We start from the raw sequence: 17,793 nt of genomic DNA, 5'->3' as shown, positions 1-17,793 counted from the left end.
TATGCTCTCAACTTTATCTTTACCTTCATTAAAGAACTTGCTGAACTGGATACATTCAGTATTGTATGAATCACCCTTATTGGAATTTGAATTTTTTAGGCTTATGTGTTAGATTTATGTTGCTTTGAAGCCCTTTTTTTTTGTAAATTTTATTTTATGTAGTATGTTGGTGGAAAAGCAATGCATATTCAATAGAAACAGAAACTAAGGTTAGTAATTTTATGATCTACATCACTATTTAACAAGTAATACAACACATCCTTACTAAAATATTGCATGAAAAATCTCAGGTGAGAAACTTGTCTGCCTCTCATACAATATTGTCACAGAACTAGTTGAGTACTTTTAGCTGTCATAAGTGTAATGCCATTTAACATTCTTAACTATTATAATTCTATCCAATTATAATGCTATGAGGATTATTAAGGTACCTTAGGAACTAAATTAACATAATCCCTTTGGAATCCATCTGGTGTATACTTTTTAGGAAGCGGAGATATATGTTTTATTTTTTGCAGACTGTGGTTAGTTTCTTGCTGACAAAAAAAAAAAAAAAAAAAAAAATGAAAAAGATACTGTACACATCAGAAAGCTGTTAGGAGAAAGAGGTTTGTAGGAAAACTGTGGGCATTGAAATAGAATGATCATGATTTCAGTGTTACTCCTCTTGCAGGATGGCTGAAGACAAACCACAAAGGAAGACATCAGGCAGGAACCCTCAGCGAGGTCAGCCTCCTGGTGGTGCTGGTGGTGCTGCTGCTGCTGTTGCAGCCAGTGATGGCAAGATAAAGGAAACAGGTGAGCTGGATTTATTAAATGATTCTGTTTGTCATTGTTTATTTGTATGCTTACAAATTTAGATATACAGTAGAACCTCTCTAAGTCAGCATAATAGGGGCTCTGGCCCTTACAACTTGTCTGATTTGACAACTTATCTGCCATCCTTCTTCCTCCTCCCTTATCATAAAATAAAGGCAAAATAAACCAACGAAAACAGTACTTGTTTTATTTGAATGTAGTTATGCAGTTTATTTTCATGTTGACACACTGCAAGATTACCTATAAAGCATGTATTTTTCAAATGGTAGACTCACTTATTTTCTTTGTTTTTCTATAATTCACTCTTATTGCTGTACCATTATGTACTGTAGCTTTAATTTTTCAAATGGTAGACTTTGTTCACTTAGTTAAACTTTATAAATTAACAAAGGTATTTTTTAACACGAAACACTTTACAATTTAACCGTGATACTTTTCAAACATCAAACCACTCATTTCTCAGAATCACTGGTTTGCTAACCACAACATGGGAGGATATTGCAGAGGAACTGCTGAAGATTCCTTTACTGCTGCCACACTTAAAATCTCATTGAGGGTTGGGTTTCCTTGGATACTGGCTTGGGCATAAAAAATGATGAGGTTTTCCTCTGCTTCTGGTTATCATGTTATTGCTTGATGATAATAGACCTAAGATCTCATACAGCAGGGTAGTACTGGTCTAAGTCATCATATTCCATCAGGCCTTGCATTATTATGTTCAAATGAAAATTAAACTTGGACACCTTAATTTTTGGGGTGGCGCCATTTGGCGGTGGTGGTGGATGGCAGAAGTGCATGGGCCTAGTGGTTGAATGTGATTTTGACTTTAAATGGAACATTTTTCAGCTTACTCTTCATTTCATGCCTTACCTTTCTATTTGCTATTGGGAGAGCATGGCGTACTGATTACTTGAGTCAAAATCGTGTTTTAATTGCAATACTGCCTGACGAAACTTGGGTGCCGAGTTGTTGAGTTGGAATTGTATGTTAATCTGAATATTTCCTGTGTTTTCTTACTTAATCATCATTTTATGACATTCTGCTAGGCCTTTTGACTTGTAGAAATTATTGACTATAGATATATAATCAATTAACTTGTTAGAAAGGTTTTACTGTACATACAGACACTCCTCAACTTGCGAATGAGTTAGGTTTTTTATGGCCATTCATAAGTCACTATATGTTCATAAGTCATTATTTTGTAAAATATTTTGGGTGTACAGCACCCAATTGAGCGTTGTGCTAGCTTTCTTCCAAAGCCATAGCACTAAAGTCATGGTATTGAAATGCTGAAACATGCATATTTATGCTGGCCACATAGCCCAGCACTGTGTGAGTGTGTGTGTTGTCCTGACATTCATTATGATGCAGTGGTGTGACAGTGATCTAGATCTTGATGCTATGGTGGCTCGGAATCACTCCTGAGTCAGGCCTTTGGATCGGCAGCTCCTGTATAAGAAAAACACAAAACAAGCAGAAAAAGCAAACATTATTCTCCAAAATAATTGTCCCTATATCTGGCACACCACATTCTCCCCAGAATCTTCATATCTTGATCTTGTTCTTGCCATTACAAGTGCCTTGGGATTTCTTTTGAGCTAGTTTCAACCACACAGTTGCATCACACCACACACCGCAACAGGCCATGCAGCAAACCATATCACACTTCATACACCACTTGAAGCCACACCACATCCAGCCACACTTCAAATATCACATCCAGCTGCATCACAACCAACATCTCTCCTGCCACACCATACTACACACAACACTCAACCACATCACACCACACATAGCACCCAGCCCCTCCATGACACATAACCTCATCATTCTACACATCATGCTAGCCACATAGCAGCCCATAACACACTCAATCACTCAACAATCCATATCACTTACAGCCACATCACATATCACTTGCATCAGAAGAACCACACAGCAGCTCATATTACAGTCATAGTACACAGCCTAGCACTGCTTGAGTGTGTTTTGTCATTACATTCAGCGTGATGCAGTGGTGCATCAGAGTGATGTTGATCTTGATGTATAGGTGGCTCAGGATTGCTCCAGAGTGAGGCCTCTCGTTCAGGCCTGAATATTTGTGAATAAAGGGGCATCTGTGCATATCCATATATACATACATATATATATATCTCAAAAAAATTACTGTAAACTTTGATTAATAATGTAATAGATAATATGAATATTTATATAAAACTGACCATATTTCCCAGCTCCTAGAGAGTCAGGAGGAGTTGGAAAGAATCGGCGCCTGGCTAGCATCCGGTCCCGCATCTCCATAGAAGAGCTGAAGAATGTTTACAAGCGACAGGTGACCCTGTCTCAGGATGACAGTGTTGAGCCTCTTTTTGATCCTATGGCTAAGGTGAGATGTCATCCATCCTATCCATGACATGAGTCTCTGTCATGATGTGCTTACCATAGCCCTCTTCCATCAACCACTATTCACACACATTCTACAGACATTCACTTCTTGCATGTGTCTGAAAGATGGAACATTCTGGTGTTTTTTCAGCAGTTGCAAAAACATACATATGTTTTGAATTGAAAAGGAAAAGAAACTGGTCTTATTGGACACACACACACACACACACACACATGAACATGATATTAATTATATAAGTAGAGGTATATTGAGAGAGCTGATGTTTTGACATGAAAATGCATTGTATGACTAGTCTGGTGCTTCGACTTGAAAACAGAAATATTCCTACATTGGAGAAGATAGAGTGATGACAAAGATAGTATCCAGCTTAAAGATATTTGATGTCCAGTGCAGAATTGATCATCATAATTAAAAAAAAAAAGTTTCTATTTATGAATTGTTCAACCTCCATCACCTAAGGAATAATTAACCCATGAACATTGGTGATCACCTATTTTGGTACAAGCTGGTGACTCACGTGCTGCGGTGACCATCTATCAAGGCATGATTTTTCATGCCTAGAGTTTTGAATTCAGATGTCTCATTTTCCTCTCAGAAATTATGGAGACGTGACAGCTAAATTGCTGGGGAAGCGAGTGACAGAGGTCTCAGTCATGATTTATGGAGGTGTCTGGCAACTCATGTGATGCACGGGTGCTTTTTTTTGTGCTTTTCCATCATAAATGCCACAGTACAGATGCTTTGAGATCTTTGTGTATTTACCTAGTTTACCTAGTTGTATTGTACAGGGCATAAGCCAAAGCTCATTTTGTCCTGTCTTCATAACCATATTTTCCAGTTTCTCTTTAAACATGTGTACACTGCCACAACCACCTCTTCCTTCAAATCATTCCAGATTTCAATAGTTCAATATGGGAAGCTGTATTTCTTGATGTCGCTCAAACATCCACTCTTCTTTATTTTTTTCCCATGTCCCCTCGTCCGTCGTTCTCCCTCCTCCATCTGTGGTACCAAGTCATTTCTGTTTATTCTTTCTTTATTGTTTACTAATTTGTACGTTGTTATCAGGTCTCCTCTTTCTCTTCTCTCTTCTCTTGTAGTGTTGGTAATCCCATCTCTTCAAGTCACCCTGCATGTTTCGACTGTTTGGATAGGGAGAGGTAGAGGCTCTCCTGATGTAGGCACTATCCTTGGGGTGACAATTCTGAAGGGAGTTAGGTAAATAGATAGGTATGAGGCATAATAAAAAAATTCTAGGATTGCACCTAAGCTACACTTAAGTTTCGCCACCAATTGTCTTGTGCAGTGATGCCGCTCTGGTCCTTGGAAGTCCTTTTCTCCATGTGTGTCAAGCACTATCTTTGATTCATGTCAGTTCTCTTCCGGTGTTAAAATGATGTCCCTTCAGCTTAAAATTCATCTTGGGGAAGAGAAAAGTAACTGAAAGTCAGATCCACCAAGGGGACTGGAAGCAATGATTGTGTTGGTGAGGGACAAAAACTCATGTGTTTTCAAGGCAATGTGAATGGGCACATTGTCATGATGAGTCACCTTATTGCCATCATGCCACTGTTCAGCTTGTTTGTGGTGAATATTTTTCCTCAAATCCCTCAGAACATTACAACTCTGCATTGGTGGTCTGACTCAAAGCAGAGTTCTATCATGGCATTCTGAGGCATTTCAGGAAAAATTTTCACACCAAAGAAGCTGAACTGAGACAGGATGGCATTAGGGTAACTCATCATGTAAACATGTTTGCTTACAGTGTCTTGAAAATGTGTGAGTTTTTGCCCCTCACCAACATGATCCTCCTTGCCCATCCCATTAACTCACTGGATTTGGCTTCCTGTGACTTTTTTCTTTCTCAAGATAAATATCAAGCTGAAGGGATACCATTTTTACACTGGAAAAATCCAACATTAATCACATATGGTGCTTGACACACTTGAAGAAAAAGACTTCCAGTGAGTGTATGAAGCATGGTAAAAGTGCATTACTGCACAAAGTGACTTCACTGAAGGAGATGGTGGCAAAACTTAAATCAGCTACTTTTTTATTTCCATACGTGCAGTCTGAAAATTTTTTGATCTTGCCTCATAGATAGAGATGTGGAGAAATGGATATACTTATACAGCTGACCATCAAGCAAATGTGGTCCTCTTCCTCAACTTTTCTCAAGAGATTTAGGGAAAAATGGATTCTGGTCTTGTTCATCCTTGTGGGGTGTGTGCTCACCCATGGTCATCTGCTGGTCTCATGACACAGCTGGCCATTTTCCCAGTGGAAAGAGCTCAGAGCTCATGATGATTGATCTTTGTTCAGGATGGAGACAACTCAATACCACACATCATATTAGTGAGGTCACAACCCCGTGTCTTACTTCTCATACTTGCTGTGAAATGAACAGGGACTTGCCACTACCAGGACCTGAATCCAGTCCTCAGCTGAGCATGCTAACTATTACACCACACTATAATTCACCTACAGTCATCTGCTGGTCATCCAGTCAGCCATTCCCCTACAGAAAGAGAGTAGAGCTCATAGCGACCAATCTTTGGGTAGGACTGAGACCACTCACACTTCACACACTGGGACAGCAAGGTCACAACTCCTTGGCTTACATCCCATGCCTACTGCTAGGTGAAGAGGGGCTACACTCAAAGAGGCTTTCCCATCTGCTTTGCAGAACCCAGGACTCAAACTCAGGTCTTGTGTGTGTGTGTGTGTGTGTGTGTGTGTGTGTGTGTGTGTGTGTGTGTGTGTGTGTGTGTGTGTGTGTGTGTGTGTGTGTGATGATTTTTTTTCTGTCATTTGTCTTTTTGGAGATACCAGCTTAGAATATATCTAGATATGTGACAATTTTTAATAGTCTGTGTTTATAGACTGATCTTGTTACATTTGTTAATTATTATCACTGTTTTTGAGCATTTTTCATGTTATGTGTCACACAACTTGTTTTAGAGTCTACTTGTATGAAAGAATTCCAGACTTTACAGTACAAATTTTCTCCTGTTGATGGTGATGCAGGCACAGGAGTGCCTGAAAGTGGTGAGGGGTAAGACAGGTGTGGTGTACTGCTCCCAGATGACCAACCATCACTGCTTTTGGGACCCCCAACATGTGGAGAAACCTGAAAGGCTGCTCTGCATACTTGACAGGCATGTACTGCTTTAAACTCAGTCTTTCTTTCTCTCTTCCCTTTCCTTTAATCATTACTCATCCCAAACCAATCTTACTTGAAGCTGATTTGTCAATTTTTGTAACTCTCTTTCCTAACTTTGCATTCTTACCTATCCCGAACCTGTCCTTCTCCAACCTGACTTATTCTCACCTAGTCCAATCTCAGAAACATTTTATTGTGGAATGTGGAATGTGACAAAACAGACAAAATAGACATAATTTAATTGTAAGTTGAAGTGTTGTAGGAATGGTTTACCATATGGTAATCTCCATTTTACTGTGTGTACAATACTAAGATGTACTATAGTATTTAATAATGTATTGACCTACTCTGAATGATTTGCAACATTTTATATGAATAAGGTTCCTGAAAGACATGCATTCAGCACCTCTCAAAATAAGAACAAAAACTCAAAAGGTAGGAATTTGTTGCTCCTCACTTAATTCCAAAATATCTCTAGTTAGAAAATGAATGCAATGATTATTTGACATAGGAGCTTCCATCTCCATTACTTACTTCTTATTGTTAACTTGGCCATCTTTGGATCAATCTGTTATGCATTATATATATATATATATATATATATATATATATATATATATATATATATATATATATATATATATATATATATATATATATATTTATTTATTTATTTATTTATTTATTTATTTATTTATTTATTTATTTGTTTATTTATTTATTTATTTTTTATTTATTCATTTATTTATTTATTTATTTATTTTATTTTATTTTATTTTATTTTATTTTATTTTATTTATTTATTTATTTATTTATTTATTTTTTTTTTTATTTTATTTTTTTTTTTTGCTATGGCACTGGATAAACCCAGTGGGCTGAACTTGAGCATGCCGGTCTTCAAACTGCATGGTAGTCTGCTGCTTGGTTCTGTCTTTGATCTTGTTGGTACTACAAATGATAAACTGCGCTGGTAATATGTTTTATATTAGTGGTAGAGAGATGGTCTGGTTGTGAGTTGGAGGAATACTGCAACTGTATTCCCTGCTTATTGTAGGTGATTAAAAGGGATGGAGTGATGAGACCAAGAACCCCCTCCACAGAGAGTTAGGATGTAAGATCTTGTCAGTTACCTCCATATAAGGGCCATCTCAGCTTAGTATATAGAAAGATATGTATATGGCAAATAGGTAAGTAAATAAACATGGATTATTCAACATCATTCATTGAGTTCATTGAGCAAAACCTGGGTTATAGCATAAGTCTGATTAATTAAAAGAGGCAAAATTTGACCACAGGTACTTGAAAAAGAATATGTTATGAATTACACTCTCTCTCTCTCTCTCTCTCTCTCTCTCTCTCTCTCTCTCTCTCTCTCTCTCTCTCTCTCTCTCTCTCTCTCTCTCTCTCTCTCTCTCTCTCTCTCTCTCTCAACTCCAATATCCCATTACTTGTCTGATATATAATATTTTAAAATTTGATACATATATTGGGATATACAAGGAGGAGGCAGTGGACACCTGCCGAAACGATAATTACTCCCAATGAGGTCAAAAGCACTGCTCAGGGGGTGCTGTGAACTTATCATTAAACCCAGCTGTGACCTCACTGAATGTTTCCCTTTGTGTTTCACAACACAAGGGGGCAGTCACAGCCTGCCCTCTAAAGACAACTTTCTTCCTCCACACAAAACCACAACCACCTAATAACACACACACCCTTCACTCAAAAATTTTAAAATGATCATGGCAACTCCTACACCAGCCTCGGAGTCCCCATCTGGGGAGGGGACCATAGATGTCCCCAGGTCAGACTGCCTTTCTGTCGACGACCCTAATTGTCTTGACACCCCCCCTCAACTTTTTCTTCATTAACTTCTGCAACATTTGCAGTCTAAGATCTAATTTTTAATCTGTAGAACACCACCTCTCCTCTTCTAAACCTCATCTTCTTTTCCTCACTGAAACTCAGGTGTCTGAGGCAACTGACAATAGCCCCTTTTCTGTTCCCTCCTACTTTCTCTATCCTCATTTTCGATCCAAAGCTGGATGCTGCATTTATGTGTGCAATGACTTAATCTGCTCTCGTGCCCACGCTCTTGAATCTTCTGAGCTTTCCACCATCTGGCTACGACTACAGAGTCACTCTCATACTAAATTTATCTGTGCTGTATACCTCTCACCTAACTCCTCTGACTATAAGAAATTCTTTGACTACTTAACTTCCAAAGTGGAGCACATTCTGACCCTCTTCCCTTTTGCAGAGATCTCCATTCTTGGAGACCAATGTTCACCACCAGCTTTGGCTTTCCTCTCCCTTCACTGACCATCCTGGTGAACTAGCCTACAACTTTGCTATCCTCCATGACCTAGAGCAATTGGTGCAACACCCTACTCGTATTCCTGACCATCTTGGAGATACGCCCAACATTCTTGACCTTTTCCTGACCTCTAATCCTTCTGCTTATGCTGTCACCCTTTCTTCTCTGTTGGGCTCCTCCGATCACAATCTCGTATCTTTATCTTGTCCTATCACTCAGGATCCCCTTAAGCGAAGGTGCCTCTGGCGTTTTGCCTCTGCTAGTTGGGGGGACCTGAGGAGGTATTTTGCTAATTTTCCTTGGAATGACTACTGCTTCCGTGTCAGAGACCCGTCTTTGTGTGCTGAGTGCATAACAGAGGTGATAGTGTCTGGCATGGAGGCGTACATTCCTCACTCTTTTTCTCATCCTAAACCTTCTAAACCTTGGTTTAACACAGCTTGTTCTTGTGCTATACATGATAGAGAGGTGACCCACAAAAGGTACTTAAGCCTTCCATCACCAGAATCTCATGCACTTTATATTTCTGCCCAGAACCATGCCAAGTCTGTTCTCCAACTAGCCAAAAACTCCTTCATTAACAGAAAATGTCAAAACCTTTCAAGATCTAACTCCCCTTGTGACTTCTGGCATCTAGCCAAAAATATCTCCAATAACTTTGCTTCTTCTTCTTTCCCTCCTCTTTCAACCAGATGGCATCACTACTATCACATCTATTTCTAAAGCTGAACTCTTCGCTCAAACCTTTGCTAAAAACTCTACCTTGGACGATTCTGGGCTTGTTCCTCCCTCTCCTTCACCCTCTGACTACTTCATGCCACCTATTAAAATTCTTTGCAATGATGTCTTCCATGCCCTCGCTGGCCTAAATCCTCGGAAGGCTTATGGATCTGATGGGATCCCTCCTATTGTTCTCCGAAACTGTGCCTCTGTGCTTGCACCTTGCCTAGTCAAACTCTTTCAGCTCTGTCTGTCAACATCTACCTTTCCTTCTTGCTGGAAGTTTGCCTACATTCAACCTGTTCCTAAAAAGGGTGACCATTCTAATCCCTCAAACTACCGTCCTATTGCTTTAATTGCCTGCCTATCTAAAATTTTTGAATCTATCCTCAACAGGAAGATTCTTAAACATCTATCACTTCACAACCTTCTATCTGATCGCCAGTATGGGTTCCGTCAAGGCTGCTCTACTGGTGATCTTCTGGCTTTCCTTACTGAGTCTTGATCGTCCTCTTTTAGAGATTTTGGTGAAACTTTTGCTGTTGCCTTGGACATATCAAAAGCTTTTGATAGAGTCTGGCAGAAAGCTTTGATTTCCAAACTACCCTCCTATGGTTTCTATCCTTCTCTCTGTAACTTCATCTCAAGTTTCCTTTCTGACCGTTCTATTGCTGCTGTGGTAGACAGTCACTGTTCTTCTCCTAAATCTATTAACAGTGGTGTTCCTCAGGGTTCTGTCCTGTCACCCACTCTCTTCTTATTATTAATGATCTTCTAAACCAAACTTCTTGTCCTATCCACTCCTACGCTGATGGTACCACCCTGCACTTTTCCACGTCTTTTCATAGACGTCCAACCCTTCAGGAGGTAAACATTTCATGCAGGGAAGCCACAGAATGCTTGACTTCTGATCTTTCTAAAATTTCTGATTGGGGCAGAGCAAACTTGGTATTGTTCAATGCCTTAAAAACTCAATTCCTCCATCTATCAACTCGACACAACCTTCCAGACAACTATCCTCTCTTCTTCAATGACACTCAACTGTCCCCCTCTTCTACACTGAACATCCTTGGCCTATCCTTTACTTATAATCTGAACTGGAAACTTCACATCTCATCTCTAGCTAAACAGCTTCTATGAAGTTAGGCATTCTGAGACGTCTCTGCCAGTTTTTCTCACCACCCCAGCAGCTAACTCTGTACAAGGGCCTTATCCGTCCATGTATGGAGTATGCTTCACGTGTCTGGGGTTCCACTCATACTGCTCTTCTAGACAGGATGGAATCAAAAGCTTTTCATCTCATCAACTCTCCTCTAACTGACTGTCCTCTCTCTCATTGCCGCAATGTTGCATATCTAGCTGTCTTCTATTGCTATTTTCATGCTAACTGCTCTTCTGATCTTGCTAACTGCATGCCTCCCCTCCTCCCTCGGCCTCGCTGCACAAGACTTTCTTCTTTCTCTCACCCCTATTCTGTCCACCTCTCTAATGCAAGAGTTAACTAGTATTCTCAATCATTCATCCCTTTCTCTGGTAAACTCTGGAACTCCCTGCCTGCTTCTGTATTTTCACCTTCCTATGACTTGAATTCCTTCAAGAGGGATGTTTCAAGACACTTATTCATCAATTTTTGACCACTGCTTTGACCCTTTTATGGGACTGGCATTTCAGTGGGCACATTTTTTTATTGGATTTTTGTTGCCCTTGGCCAGTGTCCTTCCTACATAAAAAAAAAAAAATGCTAAATTAAGGGCTTGCTGTATGTACATAGTTATGCACATATGAATGTAAAAATGCTTCAGAAATATGGTGAAAATCAGGAATGTGAAGAAAAGTTAATAAGATATAATATTATAATGCAGCAAGTTACTTGAATGTGAGTGAAGGATCAGAGTAAAGATACCTTATATGAAGTATTATGCACTTCTGCTTAGTATGTTACATTTTTGTTGAATCTTAATTTCTTAGTTTCCTCTTTCACTTAGACAGGAGTCTAATATACTGTTTTTTTCTCAGGTGATATCTCATATGAATGGGATATCATTAATTATAAAAAGAAGAAGTGTATTCCTTTTCTTTCAAGCCAAAATGTTTTTAATGTTTGCAGTTACTTTCATTTGTGTGTATGGTTTAGTCCTTCACATGATTACACAGCTATAATTATACCACATCATTAAATAGATCACCAGATGTCCGACTTAGTATGAATTAAACAGTTCCTGCAGAGAAACCACAGAGTGCCTAACATCTGAGCCCTTATTCTACAAACCATCAGAGCCAAGTCCTTCAGTCATAGCAAAACAAAATGGCACATTTCAGATATAACTCTGTCACTCTTATTGTCGTCCATAAACTCATATTATTGGCCGTAAAATGCTATGACAGGGTTCACAGCTTTATCTTATGACTGTCAGAAGTGTGTCAGCATCATGACAATGTGGCTGTATGTACCATAACATGATCCCAGCTGTTTTATATTATAAATATAACAATAAATATTTGTAACTATGAGTAAATAATAACCTTTGAGGCAATAAAGTATTATTATAGATAATTGCCAGGAGCTGTATGATCAGTTTTCTTAAACATAAACAAATCTTGCCTTGTGTGGCCTGTGTGTGTCAGGCTGTCAGCTATAATCTTATCCTATGTATGTTCCTTTGATTAGATACACTGTCTAACTTCTTGAAAAGTCATAAGATGAAGTTGAAACAATTTAAATAAATGTCATGAACCTATTTCAGTCCATAAATTTAGATTGTGAGCGTGCATTCTGGCAGTGACTGAGATATGACAGATGACTTCTGATGGCCATACGACTGGCAGTCATAAATTCTTTTAGCTATGATGGAGCTATGGTCATTCATAAACACTATGTAGAATATAGGCCCTGATTCTTTTAGTATTTCTGAATGGGATAGGGCCAAACTCCATGTGCTCTTGCTGCCCTACTGAACAACTTGGTGCTAGGTTGCACTTGTATATTGTCCCAAAGTTCTGATCCTTGGCCTGTTTCTCTGTATGTAAAAGACATACTAGTATTTGTGTTACATCATGAAATTTATCAGAAGATTCTGGCTGGTTGATACTTAGCTTGTGTTTTCTTCCATACTCTTATTCTTACCCACTCCTTCATTCTCTATATAAAACTTGCTACAACAGAAAGCTCTTCACATGTAGTATGAAAAGAATAAATGGAGTTCATTTACCTGTTTATTTTTTATTTATTTATTTTGTTATTACTATTGTTTTTCAGGTGTCTGGAGCTAGGATTGCTGCAGGAGTGTGAGCAGCTGGAGTGTCGTGCTGCCAAAGAGGAGGAAGTGTTAAATTTGCATTCTCCAGCACATTTTGGCCTCCTCCAGACCACTTCCGGTATCACTGATCAGGATAAGCTGGAAGACCTCTCTTCACGCTTTGACTCTGTTTACTTCCATCCAGTGAGTTCTTTTTCTCTCGTCCCCTTTTATTTTTAGTTTTTAAAGGTTTCCCATATATATAAGTTCTCAGTTTGTTGGACTAACTGGGACATAGGCCTATCCAGTGAAAGTGACGTCCGACTTTCCCTTTTTCCATTTGGGACTTTACTGATGTGTCAGACTTTAGTCTGGATGGCATCAACAGTGTTTCTCACTGTCACTGTCACCAACTGTTTTCATTACCATTGCACTATTATGTATTCACTACATTCAGCCATCCTTCAGCATTTGTGGGGATTAAATAACAGAAATATCTGTGAATGTTGAAAACCTGTCTGTTAGTAATTAGTGTGCCCCCTTAAAAACTCCTGACACCCTCTACAGTGATGCATCTCTTATGTAATTGTGGCCTGTACATTTTCCAGGCATCGCATATCACCTTAGTAGAACACTTTGTTTAAAACAAACACAGGCATTTTGTTAGCTGAAGCAGAGTGGTCACAAAGGATAACTTTCCATTATGTCAATGTCACACACTGAATCCGTTATTCCATACTTTCAAAAACATGTGAGGGACTAACCTAAGTTGTCATATAGTTATTTTCTCCTGGCGGATTTTTTCAGACCAAGTAGAAGCAAGTTGCCAGTTTGTGCAATGAGATGCTTACATTGGTATGAGTTCTAATCACGAATGTCACTGACTGTATGACAATAATGTTCACACAAACATGATCACACACTAAGTGCGGTTGAGGAAGAGAGACATCTGGGTAGTAGGTTTCTATCCTTCTCTCTGTAACTTCATCTCAAGTTTCCTTTCTGACCGTTCTATTGATGCTGTGGTAGACGGTCTCTGTTCTTCTCCTAAATCTATTAACAGTGGTGTTCCTCAGGGTTCTGTCCTGTCACCCACTCTCTTCTTATTATTCATTAATGATCTTCTAAACCAAACTTCTTGTCCTATCCACTTCTATGCTGATGATATCACCCTGCACTTTTCCACGTCTTTTCATAGACGTCCAACCCTTCAGGAGGTAAATATATCACGCAGGGAAGCCACAGAACGCCTGACTTCTGATCTTTCTAAAATTTCTGATTGGGGCAGAGCAAACTTGGTATTGTTCAATGCCTCAAAAACTCAATTCCTCCATCTATCAACTCGACACAACCTTACAGACAACTATCCCCTCTTCTTCAATGACACTCAACTGTCCCCCTCTTCTACACTGAACATCCTCGGTCTGTCCTTTACTTATAATCTGAACTGGAAACTTCACATCTCATCTCTAGCTAAAACAGCTTCTATGAAGTTAGGTGTTCTGAGACGTCTCCGCCAGTTTTTCTCACCCCCCCGGCTGCTAACTCTGTACAAGGGCCTTATCCGTCCATGTATGGAGTATGCTTCACATGTCTGGGGGGGTTCCACTCATACTGCTCTTCTAGACAGGGTGGAATCAAAAGCTTTTCGTCTCATCAACTCCTCTCCTGTAACTGACTGTCTTCAGCCTCTCTCTCACCGCCGCAATGTTGCATATCTAGCTGTCTTCTACCGCTATTTTCATGCCAACTGCTCTTCTGATCTTGCTAACTGCATGCCTCCCCTCCTTCTGCGGCCTCGCTGTACAAGACTTTCTTCTTTCTCTCACCCCTATTCTGTCCACCTCTTTAATGCAAGAGTTAACCAGTATTCTCAATCATTCATCCCTTTCTCTGGTAAACTCTGGAACTCCCTGCCTGCTTCTGTATTTCCACTTTCCTATGACTTGAATTCCTTCAAGAGGGAGGTTTCAAGACACTTATCCACCAATTTTTGACCACTGCTTTGACCCTTTTATGGGACTGGCATTTCAGTGGGCATTTTTTTTTTATTAGATTATTGTTGTCCTTGGCCAGTATCCTTCCTACATAAAAAAAAAAAAAAGTACTCAAAATACAGGCAACAGGAAATGTACACAATTGGTTGGGTAAAAAAAAAAAAAAAATCCAGGCAAGGGAAGGCATTTTGCCTCTGCTAGTTGGGGGGACCTGAGGAGGTAATTTGCTGATTTTCCTGGGAATGACTACTGCTTCCATGTCAGAGACCCATCTTTGTGTGCTGAGTGCATAACAGAGGTGATAGTGTCTGGCATGGAGGCATACATTCCTCACTCTTTTTCTTGACCTAAACCTTCCAAACCTTTGTTTAACACAGCTTGTTCTCATGCTATACATGATAGAGAGGTGGCCCACAAAAGGTACTTAAGCCTTCCATCACCAGAATCTCATGCACTTTATATTTCTGTCTGGAACCATGTCAAGTCTGTTCTCCAACTAGCCAAAAACTCTTTCATTAACAGAAAGTGTCAAAATCTTTCAATATCTAACTCTAACTCTCTGGCTAAAACAGCTATGAAGTTAGGTGTTCTGTGACATCTCCGCCAGTTTTTCTCACCCCCCAGCTGCTAACTCTGTACAAGGGCCTTATCCGTCCATGTATGGAGTATGCTTCACATGTCTGGAGGGGCGGTTCCACTCATACCACTCTTCTAGGCATCTCTAGCTGTTTTCTACTGCTCTTCTGATCTTGCTAACTGCATGCTTCCCCTCCTCCCATTGCCTTGCTGCACAAGACTTTCTTCTTTCTCTCACTCCTATTCTGTCCATCTCTCTAATACAAGAGTTAACCAGTATTCTCAATCATTCATCCCTTTCTCTAGTAAACTCTGGAATTCCCTGCCTGCTTCTGTATTTCTACCTTCCTATGAATTGAATTCCTTCAAGAGGGAGGTTTCAAGACACTTATACTTCACTTTTTGACTACTGCTTTGGACCCTTTTCTGGGACTGGCATCTCACTGGGCCTTTTTTTTTTCTCTCTTTTTTTTTGCCCTTGGCCAGTGTCCCTCCTACATAAAAAAAAAAAAAAATTGCAGACTGGTGTGGCAGGTGATGTGTGCTTGTGTGAATATGTGTGGCACAGCAAGCCACTCTGAAAAATCAAACCTGCATATATTTCCCTTCTGATGCAAATCCATGAATGATTGAATCTGAATGTTGAACCCATAAATGTTGAGACTTGGCAGTACTGCCCCTCTCACAACCACTAAATTTTGTAAAGCAGCTAAAACCACAATATCTATCTCCAAAACTTCCTTCATAGATTACAATGTGGAGTCTCCAAAATTTTATTTCCTCAGATATATAGGAATTGTTACTGTGTTATTCAGTTTATCACCTACTCCTCCTCCTCCTCCTTCTCCTCCTCCTCCTCCTCCTCCTCCTCCTCCTCCTCCTCCTCCTCCTCCTCCTCCTCCTCCTCCTCCTCCTCCTCCTCCATAATTATATTATTGAATGTAAAATTCTTTATGCCATCAGGGATATTTTTTCAGTAAGTGATATCTTTCTCTTTTTGTGCACTTCATTTACAGATGTCTATATTTTGTTTGTCAGGGAACATGCAAAAGTGCCCTATTGGCAGCAGGTGGTACACTGGATCTGGTGGATGCAGTGGTCTCAGGTAGACTTCAAAATGGCTTTGCTATAGTGAGGTGAGCACCAGTGTTGTCATGGTGAGATAATCCCCAGTGTTTTATCAGAGTGTGTTGGAAAAAGCCTTGCTCTGTTCTATTCTCCTACAGTAGTAATACACTTAGAACTTATATCTAACAATTTGCATCCTTTGATACTGCTACATTTTTACCTGTTTGTATCTAGTGAGGATATTGGGAAAAAAAAAGGGGATGTTTTAAATCAGCCACCTTCTTGATTAAGCATTTGGTGTAATTGGCATTCCCTGTCCTCTCAAAACTGTCTCTTCCAGTCTCATGCTGAAGTTTTTGTGGGTGAGAAAAGTTCCTTTGCTACAGGAACTACCTGAGTTCAGTGAAAGGGAATGGAGGAAGACAAATGATTATCACTGAATATTTAGATGAATTGCATGAGCTTATGGAAGCTATGACAACAGACTGTAAGGCCCCTTTCATACAATGCCACCAGTGTCTGCCACCAGTTAGCTCAGTGTGAAAGGGTCAGGTAACCAGTGACTGCCACTGACTTGTGCCATACTTTCTCAAGCTTTTCAGTTGAAAGAATGGCATCAAAGGAGGAGCTGCTTTTTTTTGCTTTACTGAATAGGAAAGAGAGGGGATGATCTCAAAAGAGAAGAATATGTGTGCATTAGGTGATTTTGTCTAGAATAGAGAGAGGCCTGCATCATACACTTTTTCGAGATTCTGCTACTTTTGAATTTTTGAAGATTCTGCTATTATGAATTTTTTGCATGGGTAATGTTTGCCAATAAATACTTAATCTATGGCAGAAATACTTGCTAGTTTTAGTGCTTGTATTGGAAAGTGAAGGATTCTTCTGATATTTGCCGTTATCTGCCCCATTAACTCATCTATTTAATTCTTTTCTGTCTGATATTTGCCACTGAAGTTAGGAATGACTTGCAGAATGATGTCATTCCAAGCATTCCTCCTCTCAACGTAAATTGCTATAGTCATCATTTGATGGATCTGAAATTGCTGGGATTTTTCCTACCTCACTGATTAGGTCCTCTATGTTCACTTTCTCCTCCATCATCTTCCATAACCAGATGTCAGATCCTCTCAGAATCTGGTTTAACACTGAAAAATGATGGATTATGGACAGCAGTGGTGTCACTTAGTGGCTCCATGTGAAAGCTCCCATTTGAAACACTTCCCTACAGTGAGTGGCAGCCATCATGGGTGGCAGTCACTGGTTGCGATAGCACACCACCACCACCACCAATTACTCACCCATGTCATTGCAGTGCCTTTGTATGATAGGCTTCATTCCAAACTATGGGAGGTAACTGGTGGTGGCCACCAGTGGTGTTGTGTGAAAGGGAATCTTTTGGTGACATTCCTGATGACTTTTCAGAATGTGTTAGGGAATAAAAGAGTGTATATAAAAAATATGAGAAAACTTGGGAAATGCATGGCCAG

The 17,793-nt window shown here is 39.7% G+C and overlaps 1 protein-coding gene across 7 annotated transcripts in view; it reads left to right on the top strand.

Annotated features, from left to right (window-relative positions):
* Nucleotides 1-17,793, top strand: part of LOC135102326 (histone deacetylase 6-like) — an 84,200-nt gene that overhangs the window by 5,253 nt on the left and 61,154 nt on the right. For all 7 annotated transcript variants that reach the window (XM_064007372.1, XM_064007376.1, XM_064007375.1 and 4 more), the window contains exons 2-6: nucleotides 674-798; nucleotides 3,054-3,205; nucleotides 6,254-6,384; nucleotides 12,683-12,866; nucleotides 16,274-16,371. In XM_064007372.1, coding sequence (XP_063863442.1) covers nucleotides 675-798; nucleotides 3,054-3,205; nucleotides 6,254-6,384; nucleotides 12,683-12,866; nucleotides 16,274-16,371 — 689 coding nt within the window. In that variant the 5' untranslated portion in view covers nucleotide 674. The remainder of the gene's footprint in view (nucleotides 1-673; nucleotides 799-3,053; nucleotides 3,206-6,253; nucleotides 6,385-12,682; nucleotides 12,867-16,273; nucleotides 16,372-17,793) is intronic.

The sequence above is a fragment of the Scylla paramamosain genome, chromosome 7, assembly GCF_035594125.1.
Source record: "Scylla paramamosain isolate STU-SP2022 chromosome 7, ASM3559412v1, whole genome shotgun sequence".
NCBI classification, from domain to species: domain Eukaryota; kingdom Metazoa; phylum Arthropoda; class Malacostraca; order Decapoda; family Portunidae; genus Scylla; species Scylla paramamosain.
The sequence above is the reverse complement of the archived record's forward strand: the minus strand, read 5'-3'. Positions and strand labels throughout refer to the sequence as shown.